The sequence below is a fragment of the Tyto alba genome, unplaced genomic scaffold, assembly GCF_018691265.1.
Source record: "Tyto alba isolate M040663 unplaced genomic scaffold, T.alba_DEE_v4.0 Super-Scaffold_7, whole genome shotgun sequence".
Taxonomy (NCBI): Eukaryota; Metazoa; Chordata; class Aves; order Strigiformes; family Tytonidae; genus Tyto; species Tyto alba.
Genome location: NW_024881328.1, coordinates 9826205 through 9851368, shown reverse-complemented (window position 1 = coordinate 9851368; position 25164 = coordinate 9826205). Strand labels below are relative to the sequence as shown.

General features: G+C 35.4%; 1 protein-coding gene across 2 annotated transcripts in view; it reads right to left on the bottom strand.

Annotated features, from left to right (window-relative positions):
* Positions 1-25164, bottom strand: part of DPP10 (dipeptidyl peptidase like 10) — a 555109-nt gene that overhangs the window by 73099 nt on the left and 456846 nt on the right. For both annotated transcript variants that reach the window (XM_033003141.2, XM_042784121.1), the window contains exons 6-7: positions 11057-11109; positions 10876-10957 (exon numbers count right to left, since the gene is read on the bottom strand). In XM_033003141.2, the coding sequence (XP_032859032.2) occupies positions 10876-10957; positions 11057-11109 (135 nt within the window). The remainder of the gene's footprint in view (positions 1-10875; positions 10958-11056; positions 11110-25164) is intronic.

Here is a 25164-nt window from a genome sequence, read left to right as displayed (position 1 = left end):
TGAAATAAACAAGGCCGTGAACTCACAGAGTATCAGCAACTCCATGATAACTCTGATGTTTATGTCCTTGATTTCCAATAAAAGCGAGGAAGCATTGCCCCCTTTTGTTTAGACACATTAATTCTGCTGCCTTTCAAATAATACTGGATCATGATGTTCACTAAATTTACATCTTGCCTAATCCCATGATAACTTATGAGTGTAAACATTGTGCTATATATTATATAAACAAAACCACACATAATATCTGAACTATGACCTACACAAAAAGCTACTTTATAGGTCTTTGTGACTGCACAGAAGATTACAGTAAGACTGCCTTGCCCCTAGGCTGATAGTCTGGATCTACTGCTTTCTCCCCATGGAGCTGCCTAAAAGAGCTATGCTGTCTGAAGCGCTGTGCAAAATGTCTTTGAGGGATTGAACTGCTCAGCCCTTTGGTCTTCATCTGTGTAAGTGATGAGTATAACAGACATATCTATAAACAGTGTATGCTCAGAAACTCACGCTCCTTGTTCCTCACATTTACTGATAGCTTCTGACTAATGAACCATCATGGAAGAACGTGGACAGAAATGTCACTCTTACATGCCTGGGTTGCTTCTACAGACTTATAATAAAATCATAATCTGCCCTTACCATAAAATCTTTTAAAATGATCTCTGGTATTTTGAAGGCTCATCTCACACCGATATCAAGCATTCAGTTATGCCCAGACTGATCAATTCGTAACAGAAGCTAAAATTAAAAATTTTCAACCTAGTTATTCGAGAAGAAAAAAGTCAATGTTGGGAGACAGGAAAATATCTAAGAAAACTGTCTGGACTGAGTATCAGAGGAGGAATTTTCTGTTTTCTTTGACAAAATATAATAAAGTAGCATCCTAAGAGGAAGGATCAAAGTAAAAAAAAAAAAAAAAGATAGAATTGAAAATGCTGTACTATAAAGTCATATTTACATTTCCCACTACTCTTACAGTGTTAGATGATCCCTGAGAACTTTGTATCTTATTCAAATGATGAAATGGACCAGACTGCCCCTGAGCATCTTGTACATGAGAAACCCAAGCAGGGTTTAACAAAAAGCTTTGTCCTTTCAGCTACTATTCCTGACTGAGACGATCTTGCTGTATGGTACATGTGCCTTCATCTCCCCAGTGTGCACATTGTTCAAGTTGCCACTTACCTTTATGGTGGACCAACATTTTAGTGGATGACATCTACCTGTACAGACTCAGTCACCATTTACCACTTCATACAGATAGGGCAGTCAATGCAAGAAAGCCAGTTTGTCTTAAAATATCCCATTACGAATGAGACAAATACAAATGAGAAAATACTGAGTCTGTGAAACAACACTGGAAAACTGCTTGCTTTCTCTCCACACAAAACTTCTGTCTTCTATTTCTGTAAATGCACTGGCACCTGCCATAAACAGTGAAGTAAAAATGAGCAGTGTTCTGCAATACTATTTATATGACCAGTACCTATTAGTCCTTGCTCATATATATAACATGTTTATATGAGCACATGAATACTACTAGTGTATTACTTCTTCACCACACCCTAGCTCCCAAATAAAGCGATAAATACTTTGATCTGCACAGTTTGTTTCCACAAAAAACAGTTTGTTTCCACAAAAGTAAGCACTGGCTGATTCCTGGGTCCTTCAGCCTTCTTTCCTCCCTGACAATCAATGCTTAGTTTTGTCTTACAAATCAAGAGTATACCTAACTTTTTAATCTTTATTCTCCAGGGCTGTCCTGGCCTTGAAGCTGTCAGTGTATATACACTCCCCACAATTACACATCCACAAGCAGTTCCCTGCATTTTACTGCCTGAAACGTGAAAGCCTAAGTCACTTTAAAACAGTGCAGCAGGAGTTTAATCTGCCTTGATCCTTCAGCAGAAACACAGTGGGGAAGTCTTAACCCCACTGTAGGGAAAAATAACCCAACCCACTCAAGGACATTTATGGGTTGGTGATGATGAAATTTAATGTCTCTTTTTCAAGAAGGACTTGGCTAAAATAGAGAGAAGAGCCTACAAGAACACTGAACATGCTCAAAGCTGTGTGGTCATAATCTGTAGGGTCTCTTTCTTCTCATCATAGCTGCCTTGCTGATAGAGATTCAACAGGGAGTCATGACATCTCATCTATTAGCTCTATACAGCTTTTACTTTTTTTTTTTTTTTTTTTTTTTTTTTTTTTTTAAATAATAACAAGGACCGCCTACTCCATCTTTACTCATATACAATGGGTAAAATTCTGGTTGACTGACAGAAAGATCCCATTGATCTAAACTGGGCCAGGACATCCTATCTTGACCATTGGAACAACTGAACCAACTTTCAAGGACACATATCATAAGAGAAAAAGGAAGCTCAACCCTGCTGAAGAGGGGAGTCACTGCCATTTCCACTGACAGAAACCTGTCTATATTTTTGATGGACGCTATGTGACAAATGAGAAAATAAATGTTAACATACAGCAAACAGAATCTATCAATAGAAGAGCCAGAGGAACCTTACCACACAGCAAGATCTTAAGGGATTTTGCTGCCAAGTTGGTTTTATCCCTTTAGCTTGTTCCTAACTCAACTCTGTAGGCACTGGTACCATCACAGAGACTCAGAAGTCTTTTTTAAGTTCTCTGCAAAAAGTTGACAAAAGGTAAATAAAATCTGTGTTTACCATTGGCTAAAACAACCTCTGGCTTAGAACCTGAACCACAGAGGCACTAGAAATGTCAGTTCTTCAAACTTCTGCTTTGACATTTTAGTGCCTTATCATAGTGAATCTTCCCGTTTCTTTTCCCTAGGTGGTAAGGAGGTAATAAAGGATAGAATATATCTGGTTTTCTTAACTCACAGATAAAACTGACATTTACATTATGTTACTTTACCAAACGATGATTGGAGACAAATCTTCCACCCCGTCCTGTAGCATATGATATTTATCTTCTAATATCAAATATGAAGTCACTAAGTGATTGTATGATCCACGGACATAGGTAAGCCTGCAATGGTTTTGGGCAGGATTTTGGAGTTACATGAAAATATAGTTAATAATAAAACTTGTTACCTAATCTTTTCCAACTCTGATTTAGCAAAAAATTCAATCAGATTTTGACCTTTCTTCTCATTGACTGTGTATTTAGTTTTTACGGGTGGCTATTTCTAAATAGTTTTAGAATTCTGAACTGTAATTTTGTTTCTACATTATATAAAGCCTCACAACTTTCACGCAAGAAGCACAGCAGTCCTATTTTATGAATCGTTGGACTTGCAGTTAATATTATCTGAATATTCACACTTCCGTCTGTTGGCTATGCTTTGTTACACATACACGTTGAACAACATGATAGTCTAGATGAGAGGTACATATTGCTATTTTCATTGCTCCCTGCAGGCTGCTGAACAGAAAAGTCCTGATGATTGCTCCTATCAAACATGTGTGTCTATGCTTGTTTGCATATGTCTTTCTGGGACTCTGTGTAAATATATATATATACACACACACATAAAAATATCTATGTGAAAAAATAATTTGCTTTCTAGCACAATGATATGTCAAATTTCCAACATATTTGCTTACAAAAGAGTTATTGATATGAGACTGGATAGAAAAGTGCACTACCTGTGTGCATGGCTTAGATACTGATTCAAATATTAGTTGCGTGCTAGAGTAGTGATAACAGAATAAGAATCAGGAAAAGGGGAAAGGGAGCATCTTTTATCTCCCCTCTCCATTTATGTACTATAAAGCTTCTGGGTCTTTTATTGGTCCACATGAGAAACAATAGTAGAGGAATAAAGCTCCTATAAAACATATGATTTTCTCATTATTTCTTCACATCTTTCAGATATAGCCAAGTAGCAATTCTCACAAAGGGCTAGCAATAGCTAATCCTTAATAGATAATATTTTTAAGTTACCTTTGATACCAGGACACGTTCATTGCATTTCACTTAGAAAAATGATGAAGTAACTTCTTCTATGCTCAACTTAGACTAGCTTCCATTTATAAATGTTCCTGCTCTCTAGAGGTCACAAAACTTTTATTTGATATATCCAACCTTGATATGCAAAAATATATTTTTCCCTGTTTTCCAAAAGTGCCTGTGTTTTCTGGCTGCCTTCTCCATTCCCTCTTTCTGAGATATAGAAAACTGCTTTTGTATTTAGTATCACTTTAGAAACTAGAGAACATGCATTTAATGCTTACATTTTCTTCCACCTTCAACTATACTTAAGTGGAGTGGGCACGTAGAAATTAATAATTGAAAATGGAAATTAGTTCATTAGAGAAATGAACTTCAGAGAAACTAACAATGTGTTTTTTTCTTTGAAGAATAGTTTGAATTGAATTATTCAGATGGAAAGGCAAAAAACATTTACATTTTACAATGCTAGTTTGAGAAATCCAAAAAGAAATCCAATGTGTAGCAGCAACTTAGGAGGAATACTGTTTTATCCAAGACTTTTAGGTAACTAATTCTTATGTGAAGAAAAATAGTATATTGCCCATGCTCACCACGACCCTGACAGAAAGCAGGTTTTGTATCAAAATTAAAGCAGCAGAAAGCTTTTGTAAGTATCTAGTAAGTGGCTTTCATATAATTTCATAACAAGATCTGACCATTTAGCACATTTCATGTAACAAAAAAATACCAGAATGCCCAGTCTTGCAAAATAATATACAATCTAACTTCAGTTGCTGGACCAGAGTTGCTATTAAGACAGTCTTTTTGTGTGCCTTTTTTCTGTAAATATTTTCACTTTTTGGTTCAAATCCTCAGCCTCTGATACAGTAAGTTTCCCAGCTGGAATCTAGAAATGTAATAAAAACATCTGGAAGAGAAAATAAAAAAAGCTTTAGTAGCCTCCTTAGTTTCTCATTTTCTTCAGAAAGACATGACTTCAGCATTTGCTAGAGTTATGGTCAAATCCCTCAGAGTGTCAATTAGGTGTGCAATGCTTAACCATACAGGTTCCCTTTCTTCATAGAAACATCCTCAAAAAGACAAAGCATCTCCAAATATGCTTTGAAGTACAGAATTTCTGTAAGGAACCCCTCATACATTTTAAATAAGAAATCATACCTAAGCTTAATGTCACATTAAAATGTTCTTGTTTATTTCTGGATTTCAGAATAAATTCAAGCAGACATCTTCCTCTCAGTTTTACTGCCATTTGCCTTATTAGCATCATGATTAAAAGGAAAGATTAGATAAAACCTTGATATTTCCATATCTGATTTTAAGTAACTCATCTAAAAATACAGCAAGTGAAAAGAACAATTGACTTTGCAAATAAACCCAGCAGATTTTATATATTTATTTAGGACTTACTTCATTAGCATTAATTAAACTTCTACTTGGCTCATGAACTCTGAGAGATCTTTTCTTCTTCATTTGCAAATGGAAGCATTTTTGCCAGGAGGGGGTGCCAAGTACCCACAGCATTAATTATGCAAAAAGAAAACACATGGCAAATATTTTACAGAAAGATAAGTTAACAATTTTAATTGTAGTTATACTTTGAAACTTGATAGAGCAAATTGTGAATGAAGTTTTCAGCAACTAATGGCCGTTAAAACATCTGTTGAGCAAAGTTATGTGTCTAGCATAGTTCTGCTAATTTCTCTTTTACTAAAATTAGGCTAGTGCTTATCTGAGTATTTGGCAAATAATATAGCATCAAAAAACTTTTTTGCTGCAGCATTTCTATTATCTAAAATAATATTTGAAAGCCATAGAAAACCACTAAAATTTAGAAGAAAAGGCAATTGTAAGGAAATGTCATGTTAATACAGCAATTCAATAGTGTGACAGATATTTGTATTTTTGTGGGACAATACATGTTGATTGGGGGGGGGGGGGGGGGGGGGGGGGGGAGGTGGGGAAGGCAAAATAAACCTCCAAACAAGACAACCAGGATAAAGGTGCCTGATGATAAAACAGAGGGGTAGAGAGTTCTTGAACTGATACATTTATTAATAACAACTAAATCAGATTTTGCTCTGTTTTGTTTCTAAGTTTATGTTTGTGTGCTTGTTTTTAGGTAGTTTTAATATAAGGTTATGTTCTTTCTCACTGGATTTTTTTTTTCATTCTTTTTTTAAAACTTTAGCTTCTAAGCTCTATTATCTGTGAGGACCATGTTCCATATTTGAAACAAGAGGGCAATTTCTTGTTTTCTAATATTTAAAGTATTTTCTAAAAATTAATGAGAATGTCCTGAATCCACAATTCAGCTACAGTCAACAAAATCTTCTTTGTGTGTACAGGATAATAGGTGATTCTACACAATGATGACTTAAATTATACTAAAGCATAATAAAAGCTCATCTTCAGTCCTACCATTTGATAATGTTATGTTTTCTTAATGGCATCAAATTTTGACAAAGCAAGACATCAATCTTCTCCAAAATTATCTCTTTAGTATTCTGGATAGCTTTACTGTTTTCTTGGTTTCTGTTTTGTTAAAATATGCATTTATTTATGCATAAACATTTATGCATACATCAGTTGATCATAATTTATGCTGATCCATCCAAATATATAACTCAAACTCACTTCAAAAACACTTAATATATCAAAAGAAAAATAGGCACAATGCAATAAATAACATAAAATACCTATTATAAATACAAAGGCACAGTGACTTGCATGGCTATACGTTCATAGAATAAACTGAAAATAAAGTCTTTCATGCAAAATAAACGTTACCACCCAGGCAGAAGAAACTTTATGTAAAACTGTTAAGAAAAAGCTGTGTCAAACTGAACAACTTCTAACCACACTTCACTGGGAGTGACTTAAAGTAATCCATTCGATAACTAATCAGAAGAACTATCTCTTTAGCAAGAAGCACTGAAGAGAAACGCTACGTCTTTCATAGAAAACCCTGCATACACTGGAGACCTGTGGTCAGTTTTTCTATTCAGGCTTCTACCACAATACATCTCCATAGGCAGATCCAGACAGAAAGCGCTGTCTCCCCTGTGTCAGACACAAGCCAGATCCAGACAGAAACATGAAAACCTTTGCAACAAACTATTGGAGAAGATAAGGCCAAAGAAGAGAGAACATGGGATAAAAATTGGGTATTTCAACACCAGAGGCCCTTTAAACCCCCCTAAAGCATTCTCCTCCTCAGTAAAACCTTCCTACCAGGTATGGGTTATCTCTTAGACACATGCAGTGAGGTCTCTAATTGAGTAAACTGGAGGCAGAAAACTTGATGAAACCAATTAGGTATCTAGTTACGCTGGTTTGTTTTCCCTGGAAATACTTAACGCTGACATAATGGATTCTACAGAGGCAAAGTAAAGAGATAATCAACTGATCTCTTTCAAAATTTTAATCAAATATGAGCAAATATGAGAAATATTTAGCAAATACATAAACAGCTCCCTAACGTACTAAGATACGAATGGTATTTTAGATCTGGCACAGTTCTAACACAGTTAAAAGACAGCAATTTAAAGAGTGTGACCTTGAAAACAGTTCTCAAAAATAACAGCTATGTGACCTTAAAATACATTAATTCATTAGATAAAAGTTTCTTCTCTCCAGCGGCAAACATTTTCAATTTCATCACCAAAATGTCATGACTCAAAGAGCAGATGTTTCTCTGAGCTTTTCTCTTAATCTTTACAAAATCCTCTACTGTAGGTAAATATCAAGAAACTGAAATAACTTGCAACCACTGTGGTAGTTTCAAAACAATGGTATTATGGCCCAGTCATCTGGTACCTGATACTAACCTAACTCCGTTGTTCTTCACTAGCCACATGTGGCCTGCTGTCCCATTAGACAGCCTTAAAAATTATTCCTAACAGTAGATAGACAACTTTGATGTATGATTTTCAGAAGGGTATAAAGTATTATTGTATACTTGATTTCACTTCAGCCATATTCCCTCCGCTGTGCAATAAGCAGTTCCTGGCTTCATACAAATTTTACTGCTCAAAAATTTAATTTCTGATTGTGTATTTTTTTTTTTCTTCATCTTCTTATATCATCTGTTTGAAACTCTTGACAATTCTCCCTCATTTGAAGAACTCAGATTGAGATTCCTGTGTAAACTACATTGTTACTTAGTTCTTCTGCAGAACTAAGGATTGAAACATCTTATTTTACACTATAGCTTATTTATTGAAAATAGTTTATCCAAGCCCATGTGTTATCCCCCATAATTTGGATTTAATCCAGGACCTGCCAAATAGTTCTAGCATAAAGTTAGGATCTTTGGCTTAGTCAGACATACCTGACCTTGTGTTTCACATCTGCTAATTTTGCTGACCAGTCATAGCTATGGTATTGCTATTATGTTCTGCCCTGCACCTGGAATGGCTCTATTCCTCTTCATTGTAGAGCTCTACATATACTCTGTTTATGTGATGGCCACAGGCTATGTGCCATGGGTCTTTCTAGAAATTTTTGTAAACGAATTTGTTTTGTTCTTCTCTAGTTCTTCAGTTGTAATGAATGATTCCTGGAGATTACTCAGGTTAATACACTATGATTATGTTGTTTAGAGTATGTATTCTACTGCTTGTTTTACTTATTATGAATTATTACTATTTCCTTATTATATGGAAAAGACACATAAGTATTGTTTAGGAAGGGACTTTGGTAAACCAAGTGTAATGTGCTTGGCAACACGGATCCATGAGATTGCATCTTTGTTTGAACCCAGGTATGTGCTATCGATAGCTGCTGCTGCTGTCGGATTACCATGCTTTACATCTTTCCTTTTACAACTTCCTCTTTACTGTGTTTCACTGCTGATTGCTTCCTGTACCACCTTTATTCAAAACTCACCGATAAAGTGCTTGTTCTAATAACAAATTTTATAACCGAGAACCATTATGGCAATGTGTAATCAGTCACACATCTTTTCTCTGCCTAACCTTTTCTGTTGCAATGATCTCTACTGTCCTGTTTCTGCTAGAGGCAGCTGTTCCGTTGGACAGCAGCAATAATCATTATTCACAACAGTCTTTATTCGTTCATGATCCTTCTACGTTTTTGGCTGGCTGTTGAAGTGGGAGGGTAATGTGGCAAAGCACTTCTGTCACTTTAGAAACCTTCTTTTCCCACATAAAGAGCTTCAAGAGAACATCCTTCTTATTCGTATTTCTTATGGAAGTGACCTTCAGTATACTGTCATTGCAGGTGTACATCTATATGACAACACTTGGTATCATTCAGAGTGCACAGAATTTTTTGTGTTTTAATCAAAGTTATTATTTCCTAATTCTGCAGACCATATGGCACCATAAAGCCCACAGCAGAGCAGATATTTTTAAAGCATGACATTAACTTTACTAGGGACATTAACAAAGATGAGTAATGATATCCTCACTGAAGTATGAATTATGCCAACGTTTTCAAATTTGGATGATTAAGGTTGTACCTTAACTGACCACCCATTTTTTTGCAGTTCTGAGACTGAATAGGATTCCACCTGTGCCCGTATCTGAAAGTATTCATACATATTTCTAGAATCACAATCTAGGCAAAACTGATACAGATAGAATTATTCTGATTTATTATTTTTCTGAAGTTTACGATTGTTAAGTCTGCCCCTGATCTTAAGATACATCTCAGGAAAACAAAAAATTAATTTTTCAGTAATACCTCTATGTGATTTTAGTTGTACTTCAGATTACTAGTCAGAGGTAGAGCACAGACAAATCTTATGAACTGCAATTTAATTTAAAATATGTTTAAATTCTGTTCAGTTTTGCAAATGCATCACCTTTCTGCTACAACCCACATAGGTTGTCACGTTCCATAATACTGCCTGGTAAATAACCTACGTATCTGTTACCATCAATCCTGTCACCATGCTTCCATTATTAATAAATTAATGTGGTTAATTATTAAAACATACCAAACATGTTCCAATTGCTTTTTCCTTCCTGCCTCCACTTTCTTAATACAATTCATTCTTACCAGAAACATTTTTTACATTCCCACCATCTTGATGAATGATATAAGCAACAGAGTATAGTCTCTCGACATTCAACTTATAGTCTCTCTGCATGAACAAGTCCGACGTGCTAAGAGGCTTCAGGATCATGCCTGTAGGCATTAATGAGCTTATTAGAACATTGTAACAAGGATTATCTGAATTTCTTATTCAGAGAGTTGAAGCTTTTATAAGTCTCTTGTCTTCAACTACTAACACAAGTCAGCTTAAAATCACTGCTGTACTAAAGCCACAATTTTTTCTTCTCATATTGAGATCGGTCATGATGATCATGAATGATTTATGTTAATAAAAAGAAGGTAAAACTTTTGGTAGAAAACACATATATGAAACATAGCATTTCTGATTTTATTATTATGAATTCAATGCAGGACAACTGACCTTGATAGTAATTTTCATATTCAAATGAAACCACCACTTTTCACTGAATCCATCACATCCACTTTTGGATGTTAAGCTTTTGCTTTGGTCCACAGTTTTCATTGATCTTGCACTTGAAAACTTCTCTCACCTTCAACTTTCCTTCTCTCGTAGTAGTAGCCATAAAGACGGTTATTCTGAAAATTACTTGAGTGCGTATTTAGATGAAGATGTGATTCTTTCAATAATTGTACAATTAAAGATGTGATTCTTTCCACAATTGTACAATTTGCTTATTGGAATTAGACTGGAAAAACATGTTTACATGCTTTTAATAAAACAAAATAAATAAGTAAATAGATCCCCTTAGTGCTATAACAGGACCATACTAGTATCATGCAGAAATACAAAACAAAACTGATCTTAAAGCTTTTTTTTTTTTACTTCAGTCCATCTGACTGAATGAAACCATATTATTAGACCATAGCTTTTTTAATGACTGTGCTTACCAGTTGCTGCCCTTGGACGCCCCAGGCTGCATACTGTAAAACTGAATCCTCTACTTCTGGAGGGTTTAACTCCCAAACTTCCCTTGAAAAAATGTAAACAGTTTTACTTGAACATGCTGACATCACCTTATGTATAGAACCACTGGCAATGACATCATATTGAAAAAACAATGTGACCTACCTTGTGTGTATGTTATAAATCACATACGAAGCTGTATAAGAATAATGAAAAACCTGTGACAAAAAAAAAAAAAAAAAAGACGTAAGAATTACAAAAGCAAATACTGGATTAAATACAGACTACCATTATGAGAGTCATAGTCTTCCAATCCCTGTATACAGTGATATCTTTATTACTGAAAGAACGAACGATTTTACTGAATTAATTATAACCAACGGACTTGAACAAGGGTTTGCATGCTGTATGAAGGACACACATAGTCATCTATTAATTTAAAAAGACACTTAACCTGTACAACAACTGCATAGAAGAAGTCTCAACCAGAAAAATCTATGTTTAACAGAAGGGTTTAAAAAACCAAAACAAATTCAGACAAAAAACCCCAAGAACATACATTAGGAAAATAAATAATTTTTTCCTTTATTTCTCCATCAAGTTATGGTCAGAATGACTGTACAGGAATCACAGTTACTTTACTTGAAATGCAGACAGGTACAGGATCATATGATATTCTTCTGAGCACCTGCTATGTACAGCTTGAATGATCTTCTGGGCTATGTCTCACAGAACAGAATAGAAAAACTGAGCGCTTACTGGGGCTCTGTTTGGTGTGGCTTTCCTTAAACGTGTTTCAATCTGATTTTGACCAACTTCCTTCAAAATTCAGGGAAAGTTTGTTTTACATGAGATTTTTAATATGCAACATTTTGGGTAAAACAAAGCTGTTTGTCGGTAGTCCTTCCTTATTCATCACGAAGTTACCCGTGACTGTGGACTCAGAAACCCCACGATTCTCTGGATGGAAAAGAAAAGCAAATCTAATGTACAGTCTTATGCTGCTGTCTTTATTTGTTAAAAATTTTGTTGAAATCGACTGAAATCAACAGAATTGTCATCTAAGTGCAAAATATCAAGGCCTGATGTATGTGGATCCAGAAGATCCATGGCGGGGAACAGCATGGTACAGTATATAATGTGATGTTCCACCACATTATATACTGAAAGGCTAAAATCAAAGCAAACTATTACACATTTTCTCTGAAGTCAAACTTCAGTCTACATACATATAGTGAATAACAGACATTTTGTCATCTTTCAGGCTCAGGTGATTGGTTTTAACCTAGCTCACTTGCTTACCACTATGTCTCGCATTATGAAAATAGTGTAATTCCATAATATTAATTAGTTTTATTATGAATTGAAATTACTTCATGGTCTTATAATGTAAAATATATTTGTGACTAATTATTACTGTACTAAGAGAAATTCTTCTTTTTAACGTAAACTACTGTCAGAAAGAAACATAGGGTGACACCCACTAGACTTAGTGTAGCTTTACATCTACAGAGTTACAGGATCTCTGTTTGGCACATGAAGGATCTATTTCTGGACAGTGTCAGGCTAGTTCCAGTTAGATGGAAGGAGATACATCTGCAAAGTCAAAACACTGATATAGATATATGTGTTGGGAACTCTTCAGTTTATACAATCTGCACCAGGAATCTTTCAGTATAACCTCCAAAGAGAAGAGACAAAGGAGGATCACACAGGAACAGAGACATCATAATTTACTGCTATAGCATATGGGAGGTGTTTTTGAGGTTATTACTTTCTGGAGGTCATTCAGTAACAGAACCATCTGAAACATCCTTCCACTGACTCCATTTCCATTGTTAGTTCCCTGTGAACATACACCAAGAATTTAGCATGTCCTAAATTGCCAGATGATGTTGTAAGAAGCCCACAAAGGTCTGTAAGATTAGTAACTGTACTTTGTACAACAGTTGAATTTCCCTTCTATAAAATTTCCCTTTTAGACAAGAACCACTTCCATTTTCCAAGTCTATGATGATTAACATTGAAAGTGTTGCTTCAATGAGGAGAATCATACATACATTAAGTATGCCCCAAACTGTTAGTTTTTTTTTATATAACAGCTTATGATAAAGTGTTTGGTCATGCAAGGTACCAGCCTCTTCTCAGAAGTGCTAAGTGTGACAGAAATAGAGACAAATTATAATAATATTCTGATTGCTGTAAGAGGTACGAAAATACCAAGAACAATATTCTAAGTAATCAGATTGATTTTCTCTAAATATCTACCATGAAAAATCATACCTACTACCATATCTCTATACTATATTTACATATTAGTCTAATTATATACATAGAAGTAGATTGCTTGCTTAACATACTATAACGTTTAAAGTCCATAATATCTATCATAAACTAAATATCTATCATAAACATACATACTACCATATCTCTATACTATATATACGTATATGTCTAATTATATACATAGTAGGAGTAGACTACTTGCCTACATACTATAATGTTTAAAGTTCAGTGGGGTTTCTGGGAAAAATTAACTTGGTAATAACACGATTGAGGGCCTATCAAGATAGAGTTATTCAAGTACTGCTGGTAAGACAAGGAGAGAAAACACTGGCTTTAAAGCTGCTGCTTTCTTTTATAAATCTTATCTTGCTAGAGGTAAGAAATAGCAGATCAGAGGGACATAAATGGTTAAATCATAGTGGTTTCTGCACGGGGAGTACATTGCCAGAGGCTACCCATTGGAGCACTTGCTATTTAAGGGGACAGTCTCCTACATCCAGTTACAGCAGAGAGGAATGGGTCTCTTGCCCTTCTAGGAAAGGGAAAGGTGTATCACAGATAATGTGTAAATGGCTGATAAGTATTTAGAATACAAATATTTAAAAATTAAATTATGAGACAGAATATATTTCAGCAAGAAATGCTAAACTAATAAGTCATTTTGACAGCTTTAACAGAAAATATGCTGTAACAACAAGAAGAACACTTTGTATTTCACGTGGAAACTCTCCTCTTGCCTTGTGGTAAAATTTCTATCTATATATTTATGTGGAAGTATTAATATCTTTGTGTTAAAAGCATTAATACCTTTAAAGAGCTTCACAACCAGAGGAGACCAACATTACAATGAAGTCACTTTCAGACAGGATGCTGCCATTTTTCTCAAATTACTCATGTTAGTTTTCCTAAGAAATATTCCTATTTCTTCTTAGGAACACCATGTATGAATCACAAGTAGGGAGTTTCCTAATTCATCCTGCTTGCAATAGCCTCCTACTGAAACATAATCATTATCAAAATTAAACAAAAAAGAGGATGTAGCAAATCTTTTTTCAAGTCCGACATATAGTAAATGGCTAGGAAGCGCTTGCAGTTTTGTGTAAAGGCTTCCTTTTGCACAGAGCCACGTCAGTGCCTGGGACCACATGCCTCCTGCTCACTAACATACTACATCTGGCACCACAAGAGGAGCCCAGCTGAAGACACCAAGCCTGACACTACGCAGAGGGAGTATCAGCAACCCTCAAAACACAAGGATCAAACCTTCTCCATGGCCATCAGCTGTGTCCCCTCTGGAAGAGGCTTGGGAGAGTCTGCCCTGCAACTCCTGTTTTGTGGGATATGCACTAATCAGAAAAAAACCCTGATAATTAATGATGGAGTCTGCAAATAAACAGACTGAGAGCTCACACAAGTAAAGCTCGGGCTGTACTGACCCATCTCATGGTTTATTTACAGTGAAGGCTGGTCTTTGTGTTCATCATTCAAATCAGAAGTGATATCATTCCTATTCTGAAATGTTTTCAAACATTTCTTGTACTCCGTTCTATTTCAATACCACCCCTTCTAAATGGGGCGGTATTGAAAGACTAAATTAAGGCTAAACATGGACAGTAAATTACTCCGGCTGAACACAAAAAATGACATATTCAAGTAGTGTGAAACTGAGGAAAAGGAGAAAGGTTGTAGTGAAAAAAAAAAGGACTCATCTTCTAGGTACAAAGAAGAGAATCAATTAATGAATACAGACACAGGAACATCTCTAAGAAGTGAAGAAATGTAGGACAGTAAAGCCTTTTGAAATATTAAATTCATTACAGTAATTTCTGCACTGCCATATCAGAGGAGGAAAATGGCTTGGCATAATTTTTAATATAACTATATGTGTTAAGGTGGGACACTGTGAGGAGCCTTACTTCCACAAGTGTCATGTATGCTTGCTAGGGTTTGAGCTTTTCTGACAAGTAAATAGCTTGTTTGTTGCTATTATGATAAACTGGAAAATGTTCCCCACAATATTAAGAACTGTAAAATGGCTTTTTAGATCTGACAGAGAGCATACCTCCCCCTCAATATAATTTATTTAATTCTTCTTTTGCCACAGAATGCAGTAGGTAACAGCTGTTGCATATTATATACTACTTCTGAATTCAGTCTTTGATCAATTTATAAACTGAAAACGAGCTTTCATTTGATGCTGCTCAACATTGAAAAAGTTAGCTGTATTTGTGTATGAAAAAAATAAAATTACAGAACTATATTACAAAGGACCTAAAAGAAAAGGGTGAAAAAAGTATTTCAAGACAAATTGCTCCAGTCAAAACTTACTGAAATGACAATCTGTTATTCAGCTAACAGCCAACAATAAAAAACCCCACTTATCAATCACAATCTGAACTTTTAGATGACATATTGTTTCGGGTTTTATATGTCCTTTATTTTCTACCTTCCAAGGAATGTCTTTGCCTTTCTAAGGTTTCTAAAAATGAAATACTGTCATGGAACAAAATGCATAGCCCAGCAAGATGCAGAAAAACAATGTGCCCTATACACTTAGCCAAATACACTCCACTAATTCTGTAATATACTCCAGGAAATAGTCAGTTCGCTGTCCTTGGGTAATTTGGAAAACATCCCTCAGCAAAACAGTGTTTGTGCTAAAAAGCTGCCAAGAAAACCTCACTAGCACTATTTCTGCAGGAGGATGAGAGCCCTAAGCTGCAGGGAAATGGAGAAGAGCTTACATTAGAACCTCACAGCTCTATAATCACAAAACGCTAGGGCATGCCAAGCACCTTGACGCATCATTTATCCATTTCCTATATTATAAACCAATTATATTCTTTCACATGTTATTTATTTAGAGCAATAATGTTGCTTCCTTGCTAGCATGGCTTTTTGCAAGGTAGTGAACTGACTGTCCTATATTTTTGTTTTTACCTATGCAGTTACCCATATTCTGAACTCATCTCTGTGGTTCTCAGTGCTGCTAGACTCTGTAAATTCTCCTTTCAGGTTCAGAGAAGACTTCCCACAGGGCGTAACAGCACTCAGTCTGAGCAAGAAAGATAAAAAGTAACAGTATATGAAATACACTGAAAATTTCAGCACCTGCAGTAATACTTCCAGTTATTCTGAAGTTTACCAGCCAAATGAGGTATATATCTGAACCAAAATACTCCTACAGGAGATATCTATTTATTTGTATTGTACTTAGCAAATACCAGAGACTATTTAAAAACTACACCCTTCCCATTAATTTTTTTTTTTTTTAAAAAAAAAAAAAAAGCAGCAGAGTATCATTAAATCGCTGAAATTGCACAACATGCCATCATGCCATCCCACTTAACTCAAAACACATACATTGACTTGGAAAGAGAGGCAGTATCTCAGATAAGGTTCAGAACCATATAGATCTTTATGATACATCATTGAGGTATCAGATCTTTCATGGATTAATTTACGCTTCTGATTACATTGAAAACAAGATTTTAGTATTTTAAAAGGCTAGTATGAATGAAAACCAATATTATTATCCTATGAATTAAAGGACTTAATCAGAATTAAAACCCAAATAATCAACCTTAGCTGTGGAAAGTTTTAACTGCTGCAATATATGGATGTCTCCCAAATAGTATTATTCGTAACAACAGAAAGATCAAGAAACTGCTTTCATTGCTTCACAGGCACAAGTCAGATATTAGGCAGTTCAAACCTAAGAGAACCCAGCATGGAAAACTTTTTGTGTGCCTGAAAGCTTTTCTACTCTTTCCAGCTACATCAGTTTGTCTAATAAAAGATATTACCTCTTCCAACAAATCTTGTCTCATTTATCTCTTCAGGCCATCACATCTATAACAACGTTACTGAGAAACAAACATTCCTGAGCCCAGGTGAAAAGAATAACTACCTAAAACTAAAAATAATCCTTCCTAATTAATAACCTTCATTTCAGTGTATATCTCAAAATGCATGTGAACTGAGAAATCAAGGAAGAGGACACACTGAAGCAGGGAAATACATAGGAATACATCTTGCCAAGGACACTCAGGCCTTTATACATCCATGGCCCTTCTCCCTTTTTAAGATCTTTCATAATATATTAGTAAAATGCATGTTTTCAAACTGCCTCGGTGGGTGCCAGACATTGGAACTGCTAGCTGTTGTACGCAGCCTGAATAACAGCAACACAAGTAGGATTTTGCCTTCATCTTCTTTTCTACAACTGAATTAAGCATTTGAAGAATTACTGAAATATCTACTTATGCTCAAAACTGAACCAAAAGACTTTGCCATGGTAAAGCAATTACAAGGCCAAGATAAAAGGAAACCAATCATTCATCTGTCATTCATGCAGGGAAGTACTCCCACACGACGACACACAGAACCTCATTCACAGATCCAAGATCAAACCTTCAATAAACCTTCGCTAAAGACTCAAAAATTCAATTCAGAAAAAAAGAAATGCAAACATATATTGCTTCTTCTTTTGCCTTTGGGATAAAAGTGTCTTGGAAGAAAAATGGAACCTGCAGAACATGCCATGAACTACAAATAATAAGCAGGTGTCAGACGCAGAGTGGATAGAATGTGAGGGGAACATAGTGAAATATAGATGCACATTATGGTTACTGAGACTCTTTGGAGGGATTCCTGAAATTAAAACACAATGCTTATGACACAGTCACATCAAAAGCAAGTGACATAGCAGCCAATATGAGACTGTTGATGACTTCGGGTAAGTCTATCCCACAGGTGCATGCAACCCATCTAACTCCACATGATTTAGCCCCCGTTAACTGGGAGTACAATGAAGGGCAACACTGAGCGAGTTGTGCATGAGCTCATGATGCAGGGCTTTGGCACGGCTTCTCAAGCATGGTGCTGCTTTCGTCCAGCCACAGGATTTCCAGATTGCAATTATTATCTACATACAGTGCGACAACATACAAATTAACACTAAAAGGAGGTCAGATGGCTCTATAACATATTCTGTTGTATGGCAGAAATCTGATTTTCATTAATTTTCAGCTAACGTGAAATGAGTAAGCCAAAACAAATAATTGTGTTATGTATTTTCAGTAACTTGAATTACTATATATTCAAATTCACTCTCTATACAAAATCACAGCCTATACAAATCATACAAAATTATACAAAGGCTATACATATTAGCCATATAAATTATGCAAATTATTATCTCAATTATTTCTCCTCTAGCTAGTGGTATTTTACTCTCAGTTTTGCTCAGTGTACGTTGGTGTAATTCAGATTTCCAGCAATGAAAATGAGAAAAGATTTTGAGCATGTCATTAATGTCATATACAAACTGTTTATTCTGCTACACATTTGGAGAACACCAAATTATTTGTGGCCAGATTTCATCCTCTGTGGTAGTCTGCTGAAAGCAAACGAATTACAGCAGAAGGGTGTCAGTCTTTGCCTTATGCCACCAAAATTCCAAGCAGCAACTTCTTCCTCTCCAAAAAAATGGATCAACATTCACATAACAAGCTTCCATTCCTCATTTACTTTTTATGAGCTTTAAGACAGGTGATTTTGCTAGGACTGCAGTGCAAAGAGAATGGAATCAGTATCTAATGCGCTGAGACAGAACTTGCACAAAACAATACAAATTATATATTCTTTTCTTCCCTTTGTATTACAAGATGTGCAATACCCCTGTTAGTAAAACCTGTGATGAAGTTAGTAAGATGAAATTAGTAGCAGCATGACTATGGCCAAAGATAAAGTACAGCTGCTGGATGAATCCTCCATCCATTTTGCAACTTTAATAATTAATATATATTTATTATATATAATATAATAACATTATATATTTATATAAGATAATATAACAATATATAATATATTATAATATAATATATTATAATATATAATATGTATAATATAATATAGTAATATAATAATAACATTATAATAATAAACAATACAATAATAACATTAATAATGTTATCAGTAACATTATTAGGTGAAATCCACCTTTCTTTAAAACTCCATTATCATTCACTTCAAATGTTTCCTATTTTCCTATCCAGTTTGACTCCATGTGTTCTCCAGCATAACAACTGCTTCTAAAGGGGATTAAACAACTAAATGTGGCATGGTCATGTTTGGGTTTCATGTAATTGGCTGTTTGAATGTGTAAGAAGTGAAGAGAGAGCTCTGCAGCATTGACTTCCAAGACACAGACACATGAAACCACTATATAACACTTATATTACAAATGAAGAGTTTGAATAAAGCACACACTATATCAATAAGGGACTGACTCTGTATTTATGAAAAAAAATATTTACGGATTGGAATTCTGTTGATTTCATGCCATGGTAACAAATACAGTGAAACCTCAGACTGTGTATTCATACCAAAGCTCAACTCACTTTGTGGTATACACCAGAAATAGTTCACACCATGCTTCAGTAAAGTGATACCTTTTGTTCTTGGGAGGTGTAGTGTTTGGCTGTTATTTTCCTGGTCCTAGATTCAGCAAGAATTTAATCACATGAGTTAATGACTGATTTCATATAGATTATATCTGGGGTAGAGAGAGGCACATCATTTAACTCCCTCATGAATTGTGGATTTGTACTACAATCCAGTTAACCAGTTTTAAACTGCATTTAACGATACATTAATTCTTAGGTCACCCACCTAGAACAGACTGCTATGATCATCATGCCTGACCTCCTACATCTGAAACAAAGTTTACGGGACTTCTCATTTTAAATATTATGGTACACAGAGATTCCCAATGTGTTCTTCATTGGGTTTCAGAACAAACCCTGAGAAACAACCAAACAGAGTCTATAATAATGAGATGATGAACTTCCAAACATCTTTGAATCCTATTATCTCTACCAATTCTGGAAGCAAAAAACTAGAGGTAAATTTTACCAGTATGGATGACTAAATATCTATATATTATTGTGTATTTTTTGGCCTTTATAGGTAGAATATCTTGTTTATGAAATCTCTGTATCTAATTGCAAAGAGTTAATCTGAGATAGCTTGACGCATTTGAGCACTGAAATTAAATGACAAGGTTATAACTTTGCAAAGCATTGTATTTATTTGTTTCAATCAACATCAATTACTTGTCATGATTGATAAGAACCACTGCATATCATTGTTAATAATTTATGGTTAGTATTAATACTTTGGGGTATGAAATATTGCCAGCCATAACAACGATATGCTGCCAAACCAAAATAAATATAAAGGCGAGACATTTCTAGACACGTAATTCATCTATAAGAAAAAAGGCTGTCAAGGAAGCCTAAACAAAAAAGCACCTCTAAAAAATCTGCTAAAGTTTCAACTGTTCCACATATAATTTTTCAATAAGATTAATTATCTCAAGAAAAAGACATCCACTGTGGAATGTTAATTAATTCACAATCAATTAAACTCAGTTCATCTAACCAACAGTAATGTAATAGAAACTACAGTTCAAAATAACTGCAGAAACTTTTTTTTTTCTCCTACATGAAGAGCTTAGATAAACCACCCTGTATTTGTATATGAAACTCAATCATTTTTGAATATATAATAACTTCAGATGAGTGAATTATTCAAAAAAGAATGTTCTGCATTGCTACTTCTGAAAGCCTCATATATCACTGTCATTTGAAATTCTATTAGTTACACTATCACGTAAAATATGTTTCTTGAGTCTTGTATGAGATGACTTACTACAAAAATTTATATGAATTTCTTCTGGCTTACTCACCTTCAGCACTAAAACCAGGTATGACTTCACTGAAATCATTGTTACATGACAGCAAAGCTGGTAAGTCTCAAGCCTCAAGCATAACGTGCACATTTTTTATACTGATATGCATGTACACCCATATCATTTTTAAGTGTATGCACACACTCACATTCAGTATGATTAAAATTCTGACTTTACGAATATTTTGGGATTTATAGAAATTTGTCTTTTCCTGAACTGATCTGCGGGCATCTTCATAATGTGCATGCGTATTTTGATCTGGAGTAGCATGAGGAGAAACGGAAGATATCAGTTATGACAATACAACCAGAACTTTATATCCATAGAAATAGGAGGCTGGTGAGGGTGCTTGCTTCTGGTCATTGCAGCTGAGAATACTAAATCTGTCTTAGAAAAATATGTATTTAAGTACTTTAATACAGCCTGACACCTTAAACAATCTAATCTCTTTACAGGGTCCTTCCAGTATAACCCGAACTCCACATGAGAGGCATCTTCTATTGGAAACTTGAATTGAGTATCTCCACACATATTAAAAACTGTTAACTGAAAAAAAAGTATGTTTTAAATCACTGATTCTTGAAGGCAGAGTTGCACCAAGTCTCCTTAGAGTGTTTTGTGATGGTTTAATTTAGTTTGCTCTTAGGGATGTTGTGGAAGAATCGAGCCAACACTTGTTTTTCTTCTCAGTTTTTCCACGGTAATATGTTCCTTGCATATTGTATTTATTCAAACAGATTGCTAAAAAGAAAATTGGCAAACACAGAAAAAATACCACCTTGTTTTGAAGAGACACATTTCTACATGTGGTGATATTTACAAAAATGTACATAAGCTGATTCAAGTGAAACATTATGTGCAAAGAAATGTGTAAAGAAAAGTTACTGAGAAAATATTTTCTAAAGTCACATTCCATATAAACCAAAATGTCCAGGTTCTGAGCACAAAACTGAACTGAAGAAGCCCTGAAATGACAAGGATACAAAAGAAAATCAAGGCATACAATGAGACAATTTTGAAGGAAAGACTACAGTCTCAGTATCTCTTTTTCTTCTCCAGACAATCTGACTCACTCAGGCAGCAGTAAGAAAGCAGATACCAGATGCTCCTCTGCTGTTTGCTTACAAATGACATGAGGAGATGAAAAGACCCTGTGGAGCTGCAGAAAGGACAAGCAATGGGATAAATGGCCTGTGGGTCTGAAGAAATGCAAAGGGAAAATGGAAAAGAAAACTGGGCTAGAGGAAGCAGATGGGTAAGCCAGCAAACATGCAAGATGGAAGAAGGAAGACAAAAAGATAGAGCTAAAAATAGGAGGATAGGAAAAAGAGAAATAATAAAAAGACAGAACAAGTTCAGAACAAAACAGAACTAAGTCCCTTAAAGGGCTGAAAATTAAGAGAACCACATCAAAAGGGAACAGAGAGCAGGGAAGGAAAGCAGTAAGTGGATCTGCAGTGTGTGGGCATGGTGGCTGGAAAACACAGGCTCTTGGGACTGATGAAGGAAATTTATTCAGAGCAGACTGACATTTAGAGCCTTCCTCTTTTGGAAGACAGAAGACGTGAGTGAAAAAGCCAGATGGTTTTCTCAGAAATCTGATAGTTCAGTATTTGAATACATGAACTGCCCGACTTTCACTACCTTGCTTACCATCATCACTAATTGCTTAGTGCAGCTATGCCACATAGAAAGACAGGAATGCAATGGGTGTTTCTTGTGTAATAAGTCATCTTCTATTCTCTAGGAATCTCTCACAGTGATACCAAGACACATTTAAAGGTATCTCTGGGTGCTAGACTGTCCAGGGAATTTTTTGTATGCTACTATTTGGGGGTTTTTTTAATAGTATAAATTCCTTATTTAGTCCCTTACAGAGTTTTTGTGAGAAAATGACTGTTTGTCTCTCTTGACTTTGAGTGTTTATCTGCCTGTAGAGTTTGCTACAAACAGGTTTCCCAGCTACTTCTGAAATCCATGTGGTTAAATGCTCTTGTACTGAAATCAAACCATTGTGACTCAGGCAGCCAACACGGCCAGGACTCCATCCCTTCAAACCATTCTCTAGAAACCCTGTTTAAACTCGTCAAATGATTTAAACGCTGTAATTATATCTCTCCCCTTCTTACATCAGTTCTGCACTGGAAGTGAACTCCAGTATCTTCAGTAAATTATACCTATGTCAAGACAGCATGAAAAGACAATCTTGTCCATAGGAGTAACTTCCACAAGTATCATCAGGGCTAAATTTCATCTTTAGTTTTAAACTTCCATTTTGGTCATGCCCTATTCATCTCCCTTATCTCTGTGATTTCTTTGGTGCTGGTAGCTGACTTATATTGTTCCCCTTCTGTCCCACTATTGTTACAAAACTGAGCAAAATATCACCTCTGTATGCAGTTTCCAACAATTGAGCTCACAGCTAGTTATCCACTTCAGCACTTCCCATTAGCAAGCCATGATGCTGCTTGTAGTCAACTAGGCCTACCTTCACTAATTTTCTTATATTGTACCCTATTTCTGTATTAGTCTCTGTTATGGCCATTTTATGATATTATAGTTCCTTTGGCAGGGATAACATGAAGTAGACTCTTGTAGCAAATAAAAGACCTCTTCATGATGAAGCGATTAAAAGGTCATGATAAGAGAGCTATTCATTTAGTACAAGGGACTACTTCACCGTGATCTCAAAGAAGCTATAACAAAGTGATGAATACCTCACACCAAACTCTGCTCTCCAGGAACCATCAAATCTGGTGCTATATTTGCAGACAATAAATAGAATTAAAAAGGTTAAATTTGTGCAGGTGGTTGACTGCCTTCACTGAAACTTTAATTTATTGCCTAAGACCCCAGGCTAACAACCTTTCAAGCTTGAATACCCAAAAAGACTTGTCTTTATTTAAAAAGAACACAAAAATTGGATAATAAAGGGACATATCTTAATATTTCTCTAAAAAGTAGACCCAACCATTTGATCTGTTAGGTCTGTCACACTATCAGTGTTCCTAAGAGCATGAGACTGAAGCTTGGTTTAAAGCATGATGTGCAACAAAGACAGCTTTGCAAAGATGTGCTTAAAACACTTCTCTGGGACAGTAACATAAAGGTCTTGTCTTTGCCATCTACTTCAAGGTATTTCAACTCTATGTATGTATTTTAAAAGATCTTTCACTCTATCTGTACCAAAGTAACTGCTAACTCTCATTTTGCAGGAATTCACTTATTCAACACTCCTTTCAACACTGTTGAGAGATGCAAATGCCAGCAGATTTATCTGCTTTCCTGACTGACCTGTTGGCCTAGTCAGGGAAGAGACAGTCAGCCAATTTTTCTTTGATCAGGGAGCCAGGAATGCAGCCAATGACTCTTCTGAGAAAAATGGGATGGGTTCCTCATACATAATGTAGATGGGAGATACCCCGGCCATACAGTGAGCTACAGGAAGGGAATTGTGAGATAGGCCTGCTAAAATGTTTGAAAAACACACAGACCTTTTTTGTCTTTGGGCATTTGCTCTGGGACAAAGTTTTCAATTACAGGATTATGTATTACTTCTTAAAAGCCAAAGCAGTGCCAACCATCCCCATTTATATCTACTTGCACGATAGATTCAATTATATTGTTGCAATGGTGTTTCTAGTGAAAGAAAGCTCTGTCTTAGCATTTTTTTAAGCAGTGACCTGGGTCAGGCTGACCCTTTTCCTTCAGGCTAAGTAATTGTATATTACTAGAAAGACACAGGCTTTCCATGAAGGTTACTTGTCCCTGTTTCAATGAAGCAGCAGCAAATTCCAGATTCAAATGATAAAGGAGATAGCTTGATATTTCACTGCCTTATTTCTCTAGGTTTCTTGTTCTTTGGGGAAGTGACTGGTAGAGTGGTGATGGCTTTGTTTGTTCTTTTTTTTTTTTTTTTTTTAAATCTATTTTCATCTTTTTCCTTTGTAGAATGTTCTTGCCACATCTTTTGTTCTATTTTTAAAATAATTAACTAATTCTTTTGTTCTTAATGCTAAATATTTCCCAGAGAACTATTTTCTGCTCTGATTGTACAGTCACAGAACATATCAGATCACTTGTTAAATTGCATCAGATATTAGGTCTTGTTAAGGAATGGCAAAATGGCTTTTTTTTGTAATTTTTTTCATACTCACATGTGAGATCACCATTAATGGTATACATATCAATGACTACTGACAACATTTCTTCATTACTGCCACACATCTTC